The sequence below is a fragment of the Hippichthys cyanospilos genome, chromosome 7 (genome assembly GCF_059441005.1).
Source record: "Hippichthys cyanospilos isolate Australia breed blue-spotted pipefish chromosome 7, RoL_Hcya_1.0, whole genome shotgun sequence".
Taxonomy (NCBI): Eukaryota; Metazoa; Chordata; class Actinopteri; order Syngnathiformes; family Syngnathidae; genus Hippichthys; species Hippichthys cyanospilos.
The window spans coordinates 19,583,457-19,595,657 of NC_142375.1; the positions used below are offsets into that span (position 1 = coordinate 19,583,457).

The 12,201-nt window shown below is 40.3% G+C and overlaps 2 protein-coding genes across 4 annotated transcripts in view; one reads left to right on the forward strand and one right to left on the reverse strand.

The window, feature by feature from the left end:
- The window catches only part of LOC148421479 (uncharacterized), a 35,151-nt gene extending 34,599 nt beyond the window's left edge, over window positions 1–552 (forward strand). Inside the window, exon 65 of the mRNA XM_088418664.1 lies at window positions 41–552. Within this exon, the coding sequence (XP_088274790.1) occupies window positions 41–111 (71 nt within the window). The 3' untranslated portion in view covers window positions 112–552. The remainder of the gene's footprint in view (window positions 1–40) is intronic.
- A 611-nt stretch (window positions 553–1,163) lies between these two features.
- On the reverse strand, window positions 1,164–11,280 carry txndc11 (thioredoxin domain containing 11). 3 transcript variants are annotated; one of them, XM_088418666.1, is made up of 13 exons: window positions 10,975–11,280; window positions 10,072–10,168; window positions 9,873–9,992; window positions 9,623–9,720; window positions 8,568–8,697; window positions 8,390–8,483; window positions 8,207–8,319; window positions 7,787–7,987; window positions 6,225–6,804; window positions 4,603–4,781; window positions 4,423–4,535; window positions 4,254–4,334; window positions 1,164–2,943 (listed from the first exon to the last, which is right to left on the reverse strand). In XM_088418666.1, the coding sequence occupies exons 1-13, from the start codon at window positions 11,097–11,099 to the stop codon at window positions 2,412–2,414; spliced, it is 2,463 nt and encodes an 820-aa protein (XP_088274792.1). In that variant the 5' UTR covers window positions 11,100–11,280; the 3' UTR covers window positions 1,164–2,411. The 3 variants fall into 3 exon arrangements, with proteins under 3 accessions (XP_088274792.1, XP_088274791.1, XP_088274793.1); XM_088418665.1 differs by having other exon boundaries at window positions 10,072–10,171; XM_088418667.1 differs by having other exon boundaries at window positions 10,072–10,103; window positions 10,975–11,082.
- Between the last annotated feature and the right edge of the window lie 921 nt (window positions 11,281–12,201).

Here is a 12,201-nt window from a genome sequence, read left to right on the forward strand (position 1 = left end):
ATCAACAATGAGCTACATCAAACGTGACTTCCTGTTTCAGGTACCTGTGTGAGAGCAGAGGTGGGCGCGCTCTTCCTCCTCATCTTTGGCTTCCTCTTCACTTCCTTGTGACCGACTGACTGAAGAACAAAAAAGATTCAGACCAACCGTAACATAACTTCGAATCAATAATCAGGTTTTCTGTGGGATGTTATGTATTTCGCCTCGATTCAAAAAAATCACATTTATTTGCTCATCTATGCCAGCGATGTTTACTGACAGTCATAACAGTGAAATGCTCTTGCTGAAAGTCCAAGTCGTGGCCGGTAGCCATTCACGCGGCAATTTGTCATAAACAGGTTCAGATATTGAGTTAATTTTTCAATTAAGTGACAAAAGATCATTGATATTTAAGTTTACATAAACAGTACGTTACTAGTGTGATTTTTCAAATGTAAAAAATCAACCCTACAAAATACTTAGATGCTTTAAAATGTGCAATGACTTTTGTTTACTTTCATAGCTGTATTTATGTATGGCAGTGAAGATTCAAATAAATGTAGGATAACTTTTTATGTGTTTCTCTACTGTCTCAAATATTCTGGAGTTCAACTATTCTTTAACCCCTGGGGAAAATTTTGGCCAACTCTGGCATTTTGATGTTTTTGGTTATCAAAGGAAAAGCATACAAAAAAATCCATGAGGAGGCTAAAATATTGCATAGGTTGTCAAAATATGCTGACTTTCACACTGCCGTCCCATCATAATGCTTGCAAATGGGACATTGAGAGGTACACCTTATAGGTGTCAAATTTAGCCCATTTCAGGCTCATTTACTGCCATTCAAAATTGGAAATACCGTCAATTTTGGACATATTGAAAACCCGATATTTTAACATGCATTTCCCCCCATTTTTGCATAAATGCACTCAAAGGCAAATCGTGAATGGGGTGCAATAGAAATTTTTGTGTTGACATCCCCAAACCACTGAGAGGCGCTAGCAGCCAGATTATGACATTTGCAAGTCTGTCCAAACGGTAATATTTTTCTTTGAACATTTTGAGGGGTTGAAGTAAATATATATTTATATATGATGATGTGATGACCTTTTCAATGTCAGCCAAAGTTGGGTGATAATAACTCCAAGCTAGTGACACAGACACACAAACACGCACACAGAGCATAGCAAAGACAAAAAAAATTTAATCGCTATAAAACGGTTCAATACAGTATGTCACACATATACAATTGCAGCATCTCAATACCTGAATCGCAAAATAGAAATAACATTATAGTGATTCAAATTGTACAAATATAGATCAACTGGATCACCTTTGGAACAAAAAAAAAAATCTTTATAAATCATGTCTAGTTGTCGCTCACTGCGCAAGAGAAATTGGCACTGTCGTCGTTAAATTTCACCACGCTGGATGAAAACAAAAAGTACACCAAAAAAGTGCAAGAATTGTGTCATTTAAATCAGTCTCTTGATTTCAAATGATTCGTTGATTTCCGGGGTTATGATAATTAGAAGCGTTAAGGGAAGCAATCGGGTAGCTCGCTCACATCAAATGGCCACAAAATGGCGCTCTCTGCTGAACAAAAAACGCTCTTAGCACAAAGGCACCACACTGAAATAATTACCTGCTGATAACAGGTGTGGGGAGGGGTGTGGTCCCATTTCTGACAAAATAAAAATACAGTACACCTTGTGAAATTAAAAATAAAATGGTTACATTTGCTTAACTTTAGAACAAAGGGCCTGTCTGAAAGTTCTAAAAGTCCCGAAAATGGACTTTAAAGTACTCTGAAGCCAGAATTCAGAAATGTATCTTGTTTTTTCTCACTATTGTCATAATAAAGAACGACATAATTTTCATTATTCATAGAATTCTCACAAAATCAAAATTCTGACTTTATTCTTTTTAAGTTCTTAATTCTTTTTAAAGTCAGACTTCTTTCTTAGAATTGAGACTACTTTGAAGAGAGTTCTGAGTAAAGTTAGGATGATGACTTATTCTCACTGTATGTACATCTATACTTAAAGTAAGAATTCTGACTTTATTTTTAAGGATTCGGTATTCTGTGAAAATCCTGAGACGTGAGACTGAATTTAAAGTGAGAATTCCGATTAAGTCAAAAGGTGGTCTTCTGAACTGAGAGTTCTTGAGAATAGTCGGAACTTAAAGTCATAATTCTGACTGAAAAATGAGAATCTTGAGAATAAAGTCATAATTCTACTTTTAAGGGGAATTCCGAAAATCCGGTCACTATTCTGATAAAAACGAGCATTCTTCCTTTTTCTCTTTAAAGGCCTTTAGCTTTTTGTTTGGGTGGATATTTTAACATGATGATCTTTGTTTTACATGGCGCAGTTACGCACAGTTTAAGTCCGTTCACACGACGGCGCGGCGGCCTCCCGCAGCAAACGTCAGGAAGTCACGCGACTTCCCGCCTGTTGGGTCTCCGTGCCCGCTCGCGCCTTCTCCTCCGCCTCCCGTTTGGCTTTAGCCTTGGCGTTTTCCTTCAAGGCCTTGAGCACCATCCTGAGCATGGCGTTTTGCTGGAGCACTTTCTCGGAGGCGTCGGCCAGCTCCCGCAGGCGCCGCAGCGCCTCGGCCAGCTGCCGGCCCTTCTCCCGCCTCCGCTCCTCCAGTTCGCGTTGCTCGCGCTTCAGCTCGGCGTTCTCGGCTTCCAGACCGCGAGCGTTCAAGCGCAGCTGCCGGTTGTCGCGCCAAAGTTGCGCCAGTTGCCGGGAGAGCAGCTCGCGGGCGCGCTGCAGCGTCCGTACCTCGCGGCGGAGGTCGTCCAACTCCGTGCGGAGGACGCCGGCGCCGCCGGCGCCGCCGGATGAGGGCGCTCGGCCCGCGTCGAGAGTGGAGCGGGCATGCTTGAGGATGAAGCGGAGGAGGTTTGGAAGAGTGATGGGAAGATCAGCTGGAAATTTCACGCTGAGGTCTTTTCTTGGAGCGCGAACAAACAAGCAAGAAAATGATGGCGTTATATTTGTGCCACAATTACGAGCGCGCGAAAAAAAAATTGGGAGCGGAGAAAATCAAACCGAGCGAGCGAAAACAGATTTTGAGAGCAAGAAAAAAGAACGATTGAGCGCGTCATGATAAGAGTTTGAGCGCGCGCCGATGGAGTTTGACCACAGAAAAAGAAATTGCTCGCTCAAAACTCCTTTTTGCTCGCTCGGGATAGCCCTCTCTCGCTCAACATCTCGCTCTCGCTCGCGATACTCCTCCCTCCCTCGCTCAACTTCGCGTTTGCTCAACATTGAGCTCTCGCTCGCTCAGTTCTGCTCACGCGTTACGTTTGTGCCACAAAACCAGCCAATCAGAGCTTGTAAAAGCACTTTGATTGACAGCTTAGTATCCAATGAGATTGCTTGTACGCTATCCGTTGACGCACTCTCGTTTGCCCTGTGTTCACCCGAAAAGGGCAAACGAGAGTCCGTCAACACGGACTTGGGCTGGAGAATTACTTTTAATATTATTATTATTACTGTATTGTATCATTTGACAGAAATACCAACTTCTGCAGTACGCATATTTACTAAGCTACTAAACCTATCGCTGACCAAACATGATAATCAGTTTACACCTGAAATTCAATTTATTACAAAAAAATTCTAGGTAAGAGATTTTCAATCCTCCTCCTCCTTGCGTTTATCTAGCGTGTGTGTTTTATGATTGAGATCGGCACTGCTCTCTTGCTCTACCTAACGAGCGGAAGCTGTAGATTACAACTCCTGCCCTCATTGGTTGACGGTCGTGCCGGGAGCCAATCACGTGTCTTGTAGGAGTGCCCATCTACCTCCTGAAGAGTGTTTGAGTGTCCTATTCAATTCAAATGTAAACAGTGATTCTAACCACGGTTTAATAATTTAAGATTTAAGTAAATAGATGTACTGGAGTAATATTTGTCTTAAATATGTATCATATGAAGACTTTTCATAATAAAAAAAAATCCAGGTACCCGCATGAACACATGCATGAAAATTCCATGGGGGGGGCACTACTTGTGTTTGTTTTTTTTACTTCTCACGGGGGGATTGGGGACGGACGGACGAGGGATTACTGTATTTTGTTTCTCCTTTTCTCTGCATTTTAATCAATCTATCTGCATTCATAAATTATTCTCGACATTCACACTCGTGCTATTGGACTACCTATTTTTTTCTGAGGTGTGGAATGAGCAATTCTACTTCATATAAGTGATGAGAGACAAGCATTCGTATTCTCTCCGTGAACAGAGAGATTCCTCTCACCTGTCCCTTGGGAAGAAAAGAAAGGAGGGAACACGATCCACCATGAATTCCCACGGGAGGTCGTTGCGCGCAACGTTCACCCTGCGTACAGCAAATAAAGAAACCTTTGACTCGGTAGGGTGTGGAGGGTTATATTTTTTTTTAATTTTGAATGTAATTAATTCCATACCTGGCGATAATGACGCCGCTGTCTCGCTGCAGCAGCTGAGCCAGCTGGATGAGGACGTGGCTGAGAACGGAGCAGAAGCCGCACCACTGGGTGTAGTAGAAAAGCAGCACGTCCTGCAACAGGCAATTTGGGGGGGTTGGGCTCAAACTGATCTGGGATCAGAGGGGGGTGTGGCGGCACCTTTTCGACGTCCATGACGCAGGGAAGGAAGGAGGACGTGGTCAGCTCGGTGATGAGCGGCCGCGGGGGTTCAGACCGCTGCTGGTCCTGGTTGGGGGCATGCGGTTCTCTAGGATCCTCGCCCACCAAGTGTCTGCGTAGGAGGCTGTAGGGGGCGCTGAAGTTCATGATGAAGGCCTCTGGAAGAAACATGAACACACAATCACAGACGTTATCTTGTTGGAGGCTGCAGGACATAAAGCATGGCGGGAACTTTGCAAAAGGTCAAGGGAATGATGATGTCAAATACTTTTGTTCTACTTTTGTAGAAGAGACAGAGACAAATATTTATTTATAAATTAAGTTAATGATTTATTTTTGTGAAGAGATCTCTACTGTAACCCCAAAACAGGACACTTTGTTTAATATTTTTCTGTGTACTAATATTTATTTGGAATGTTGTTTTTTTTTTACACTTTATGTTTTGGGGAGCAAATATTTATTTATAATTAAGTTAATGATTTACTTTTGTGAAGAGATTTCTACTGTAATCATAAAACAGGGCACTTTATGTTGAATATTTTTCAGTCAACGATATTAATTTATAATTACTTTTGAAAACAGGTCTGACACTTTATGTTGATTTTTTTTTTTATTAATAATTAATGATTTATTTTTGTGAAAAGATCTGTGCTGTAACCCCCAAACGAGACGCTTTAGGTTTAATATTTTCCTGTGGACAAATATTTATTTATTAACAGGTCAGACACTTTATACTGATTATTTTTTTGTGGAAAAACATTTATAAATAATTGAGATATTTCTTTTTGAAAACAGATTTCTTCTACGATCCAAAAGGACACTTTAGGTTTAATGTTTTTCTGTGTACAAATATTTATTTGGATTGTTTTTTGTTTTGTATTTTTTGGAACAGGTCTGACACTTTATGTTGACTATTTTTTGGGGAGCAAATATTTATTTATAATTAAGTTAATGATTTACTTTTGCGAAGAGATTTCGACTGTTATCCCAAAACAGGACACATTATGTTGAATATTTTTCAGCGGACAATTTTCATTTATAATTACTTTTGAAAACAGGTGTGACACTTTGATTTTTTTTTTTAATTAATAATTAAGTTAATGATTTATTTTTGTGAAGAGATTTGTGCTGTAACCCCAAAACAAGACGCTTTATGTTTAATATTTTCCTGTGGACAAATATTTATTTATTAATAGGTCAGACACTTTATATGGATTATTTCTTTGTGGAAAAATATTTATAAATAATTGAGATGTTTCTTTTTGAAAACAGATTTCTTCAATGATCCAAAAGGACACTTTAGGTTGATTATTATTTTGTGGACCAATACATATGAAGTATGAAAGGGTCTAAAAAGTTGAATAAATCAGACAATGATGGGATGTTTTAAGTCTTTTTTTTTTTTAGACCCAAAATGCTTTGCGCTGGTTAAGGGGTACTCGGCCAAAAAGATATTTCACGGGGTACATCAATGAAAAAAGGTTGAGAACCACTGTTTTAAATCTATTGTTATTTAGGAGAAAAGAAAAAAAAACGTTTTTTTCCCAATTTAGTTGGACTTATTTCATTACCTAACATTGACTACTACAACACGGGCTTACCCAGAGACTGGGTGAGTGTGTCGGCGGGGCTGCGCTGCAGCACGTAGTGCACCTCGTCCTTCAAGTTGACGATGGCCACAAAGGAGCCATCGCCGTGCATGCCGTCTTCCCTGTGGCGCCATGAGGAAGAGCTTTCATTTCTCCGCGCCCCCAGCCTCACAGCCAGCGGCCAGTTGAGGTCCAGGTCCAGCATGTAGAACCTGAGCGTCTTGTTGGTCTGACAGCGGAGCCCCTTGAGGGCGTCGGGCAAAGACGTGACGGCGGAAGGTGAGGAAGTTTGGGGTGGTTCTTTGGTTTGGGAGTTTTCACTAAGCTGAGGATGAACTTTCCCACAGCAGGCACTATGTTGGCTCAGCGGGCTGTAGCTGAGCACGAAGCTGCGACAGTGAAGGTGAAGGCAGCAGAGCTTGTGCGCGGACCGCAGCGCGGGACGCGACGGGCAGCGTCCCGACGACGTGGGGCACACCTCGCAGAACACGGTGGAGTTGGCGACGAGGACGGAGTGGCAGCACGCCACATTGGATGTCTGCTGTTTGTTCTGCATGTCGCAGGAGTGGTAACGCAAAGCAACGTCTGCAACCTAGAGCAAAAAAATATGTATAATTTACTGCCAGTGATGAAAAAACACACACAGACGTCAAAGCTTCATTTAACTAGGCTTGAAGTAAATGGCTTCATTGGGGTATTTTATAAAATTAAGACATTTCAATAGAATTAAACAGATGTAACTTTCTCCTTCGATGGACAGTTTTGCTCACGCTGCTGTGCAGGCTTTGGCCACCTGGGGGCAGTATAATACAGACATAACGATAGGCAGTAGTGCACATTTTTAATAGTAGGGGTGGGAGTCTTTGTATCTACATTCGATACGATTCTTGGGTCTCCGATTCCATCCAAAATTCTATTAAAAACAATTTTTGATTCCAAATTATTTCTGCTTCAATCTATAGATGTGCAAAGAATCAGCATATGACTTCCGTTTGCTTTGCAAGACAGAAGAACAAACGGAAACTTTTTTTTTTTTCACTTACTAATATTTTTTAATATGTCTCTTTCCAAAAACTAACATGCGAACAAATACTACTTTTTGAAGTAATTAATTGTATAGTTTTTATAGCAAAAAATAAGATGTAACAAAAATAAAGTTAGAACAGGATGCGCTGTCATTTCACAGGAAATTGCAGTAAAAAATATTCTGTGAAAAAAAACTGTTGCCCAAATGAACTAGATTAATATTTCTTAGTAAATTTATGACAAGATATGAAATTCAACTTTTTCAAGTGAACAGCTGGATTTAGAAAATAGGGGAAACCATGAAACGTGTTCCAGCTTGCTCATTTCTGAGTATATCAGAAGCATTATCAATCACAATTGTAACATATAATTTCGCACAGTATTTTCATTCATTTACAATGGTGGCTTGAATTATGCAGGACTTTTTTTGTTGATCTAAAATTGGTTGGAAAATGTTTGTAAACATTGGGAGTTTGAAACTGAGAATTTTTAACACGTTTGCTTTTCGGTCTATTTCATCTGTGAGCGCATCTTGAGGGAGTGCCCACCTGCCGCAGGAGGTTGTCGGACTCGGAGACGAGGGGATCATACGGCACGAAAAGTAACAGGGCGGCTCCTTTGCTCAGTTCCTGGTCAAGGAGGCGAGACTTGGTCCCGGGCGGCTGCAGCCACTGCAGGACACTCTCATGATGTTCGAACACCCAGCTACATATGGCACGGGATGTGAAGTTGCGTTCCCGGGGAAAAATCTGAAAAGCACGACCACAAAACTGTTATTTGGCGTCAAAACACATTTGTGCGGTCATAGTTTGGGATTTTTCAGCACAGCTAGTTTAGAATTGTATTTTTCAGGATTTTGTTCTTATTAAAATTAAATAAAATGTTCGGAACAAAACCTTGAAAAATATTTGACCAAACAAGTGTAGATCTCAAATAAGATTACAAAACAAAGGGATTTCTTGGCTCACCAAAGAAGAGTTAAATCTTCTGTGGAGGTAAACGCTTTCATGCTCTTTCAAGGAGATGGCGTCCGCCACCTGTTTGTTGGTGACCACCCCAAACCGGACCACGCCCCGAAAATCTGAATGCGACACCGGGAATGAGTATTCCGCAGTGAGCAACAATCCAGGCGCTAAAAATGATCTCGTTACCTCTTTTTAGGGCTTGCAGGGCCGAGGCGAGAAATGTGACGTAGCCTGGCGGCTGAGGGGAAACATTAAACTGGAAGAAGCCCACTACACGCGGCTGGGAAACAGACATAGAGTTAAGAACCAACATCTTTATTCTTAAAAAAAAAGAAAAGAAAGTGACAGATGATGCCCTCTGTACCTCGTGACAGGAGAGGAAGTCCCTCAGTGTCTCTTTTGATGGGAGGTATGTGAGTGGTGTGATCACTCTGAGGACAAAGTTTTCCACGTAGGCTGCCACCAACGGACCCTTGTACTCGATAGGCCCGAACCTAACACAGGAAATTGATTTGGTCAGGTATGATGACAGAGTCATTGAATTTTCACAATAATGCCAACATAGTGTGAGCATTTTTATAATAGATCAGAAAGTTTACACTTGTCTTTTAAATATTTTTTTACTCTTTCACTCACAATCCCGTATAAAAATGTGGTTCGATTAATTTACATTCCCTCACAATCCCGTATAAAGAAGGGAAATTATTTTTTTTGCACCATAATCATCTCTAGCTTCTGATTCATCTCTACTCCAAAGCGCGTTGCTCAAAAGACTTTTTCAAGATATAAAAACGGCCACTAGATGGCAGAAGTGCGTTTGGTAAGAGATCAGCAAAGGTCATGACAAGAAAAGCAAAGAATTGCAGGCGATACGATTCATAATTTGATTGCCGGTTAGAATGTCAGAAAATCGATAAAACATGGCGATAATCGTTTTATAATATAAGAGCATATATATGACAATATTTTAGTTTGATTTATATCGGTCGAAAGAAATTTGAGTAAAGTTTTGACTCTGAGAGGCTGAAAATCTAAGCATTTGGACGATTTGAAAATCAGAAGAATTCATCGACTCTCAAAGAAAATACGTCATTGATTAATTTGGTAATCGAATTGTCGATTAAACTTCATATTAACTAAAGATGAAAACGTAAAACATTTCCACTATAATTGGTTTCAGAAAAGTTTCAGGGTTACGGTTTTTAAGCATTTTCATTTTTTGTTTGCAATTTTAGTTTTACGTTTTTCATTAATTATAACAACCTTGGCTATTAGGGTAGGTTAAATAAACTAAATACATTGACAGTCAAGACAAAATGTTAGATAAATGCAGGGTAATTAATGATGTGACAGTTATTTTTTATAATAAGAATACATTCCCTACAAGAAGTACGACTTAGTATAAGAGTTTTTCCTGACCGTTGGTAAAAGAGGTGGATGGTGGGATACTTGAAGAAGTGGTTGACCTTCCTGCATTTGCCTTGACTCCACCAGCAATTTATGGCAACAAACTGTACCTGTGGGTTCAAAAAAAAAAAAAAAAAAGAACTGTATTACCACGGATAGAAAACGTGGCATCCATTTTTGAGGAGCATTTTTTTTCATTTTTGGAAGTTCAGTCGAGTGAGAGGTGGTTTCAACGTTGTGCGAGTAGGTAGTTTCTTGATACCTGTTTGGCCAGTTTCTTGGCCACCAGTTGCACTTCTTCTCTGGCGGCCATGGAATGGGCGCACCACGGAGCGTAGAAGAAGACAAAAGACACCTCGGCCACACTCCTGAGACGCTCCACCTAGCGGGGAGGAAGGTAAATGGCGATTACTGCAAAGTAGTCATACCTGAGAATACAAGTAGTCAATTCGTCATATTACCTGATCGAGCTGACCCAAGTAGAGGTCCATTACTGGGGATTCAGGGGAGAAAAAGCGCAGCGGTGGTTGAGCTGCTGCCACAACATTCTTTGCACGACTACTGATAAAAACACAAGTCAAATTTGCTTTTTAAAACAGTTGCTGTCTTGCTTGAGAACCAGTAGATTTAGAGCAGAAAAGGTTCATCGATTAATTAACAATTAGTCCATTTTCAAATTAATGGATAACCACATGACAATTGGTCGTTTTGATTCATGGTTTGATTTATAATCGTTGAAATCCTCAGAATTTCAGCCTCTCACCTTTACATAGTACCCAATATAAGAATAAACGTTTTAGCTGAGAATAACTCTAAAATAAAACTTGATCTAATTTTTTGGTTAATTACCGGGATAATAGATTGAATAATCAATTATGAAATATTCATTAGTGACAGCCCTAATTGATCGTTGAAAATAAGTGTTAGTTGAAGCGCCTATATACAGTATATGAACACGGTTGGTAGTAGGACAAGCAGAAGAAAAATACAACTAAATTAACAGGCGTATATTCTTTATTCTTGGCAACAAACAACCCATCGCATATATTGTAGTCACATTCTTTCAATAAATCTTCAAATATAGAGTCTGCATATTGTACTGTATTTTCATCCTCGAATGCAATTGACTTAAATACCTCGTTGCAAATGACTTAAATAACTCGTTACAGAATGTTTTGTGGGGCTGGAATAGAAGAAAAAGTTCCCATTTATCTCATCGGATGAGGCTGTTTTGACATTCGAGTGTTGTGGGATAAGAGTGCGGTCGTGGAAGGAATTCAACTCGTAAAACAAGACACTCCAGTAATTGGATTAAAAGACGCTAAATCGAACACAATGCGAACGCTGCTGTGTTTTGTGCCTACCTGCACGTGAACCTGACGGCCAGTACGAGCAGAACTCCGAGCGTAATGGCCCCGCACAGGAGAGCCGGTCTCCGGGCCATCAGACTCAGCACCTGCCGGAGAGCCAGCGGAGCTCGCCGCAGCATTACAGCCCGTCGGCGGCTCCTACTCGTCCCATTTTGTTTTATACGCCTCTGTGGCGGTTCGGCATCTCCATTTATCCCACGTCGGTTGGATATGTGAGGAGAATTCACCGCTCGAGGATCTACGTTAGAACGGATTTACGCGTGGACAGTGTGAAAGCTTCTCAAACATCGTCCACCAACCTTTCTTCCCCACGTAGACTTTCCACTTCCGCAACAATGATATTAGGGACCATCTACAAAAAACACTTGGTGTTAGATCGCTCTCACAGTGATATAAAAATGCATTTAAACACGCACATTATGTTTGAAATGTACATATATTGAATTAAGTAGTTGGCTAAGTTCTAAATATCAACTGATGTTACGGCCTTGCGACAAATGCGTGTTGGAATTTACGTGGTCTTGAAAGACGGTTCCTTCGTTGTAGTGACGTCACTATTTGACCCATTTGAAGGCTGGATGCCGTCGAATGGGCGATAACGGGTTTGTTCAACGAAGAATTGACATTTATTAAATTTGGTTGTCAGTAAGCAAAAACAGAAAAAAGATTTATATCAAATAGAACAAAATATTGATGGAAAAATATATACGCCGTCTACATTTTTTATAGTTACAAAAGCAAATTTTAGAATTATCTGAGAAAAATCTTACATGTTTTTGTAGGGTGACTTTTTTTTTTCAATTTGGTGGTCTACGTCTTTTATCCAACACGTATTCCTGCATCGAAGCTTTTTCCACTTAACCCTGTTGTTTCTCGGTCAGCCTTCAAATTTTTCTGAGTCCTCTTATCTCACCGGTGTCAAACTCAAGACTGCTGCATCGTTTTATGTGGCCTGCCAAATGCTGATTCAACCTCAAATTTCTGGCTAAAATACCAAACTTGTCTGAAAAATTCTCTTCAACTTTTCAAATTTGACAAGGAAAAAAAAACAAGCACTTCCTTATTTCCAATCTCTCTTGAAGTTTTTGCCGGCCCGATTTCAAAACTATGTGCGTGACGAACTTGAAAATTTGACTTTAGTTATTCTGTCCCTCTGACAGAAACTATGACTAAAATGTGGTCCATGATAAAAATGAGCTAGACATACTTGACTTGTTTCAA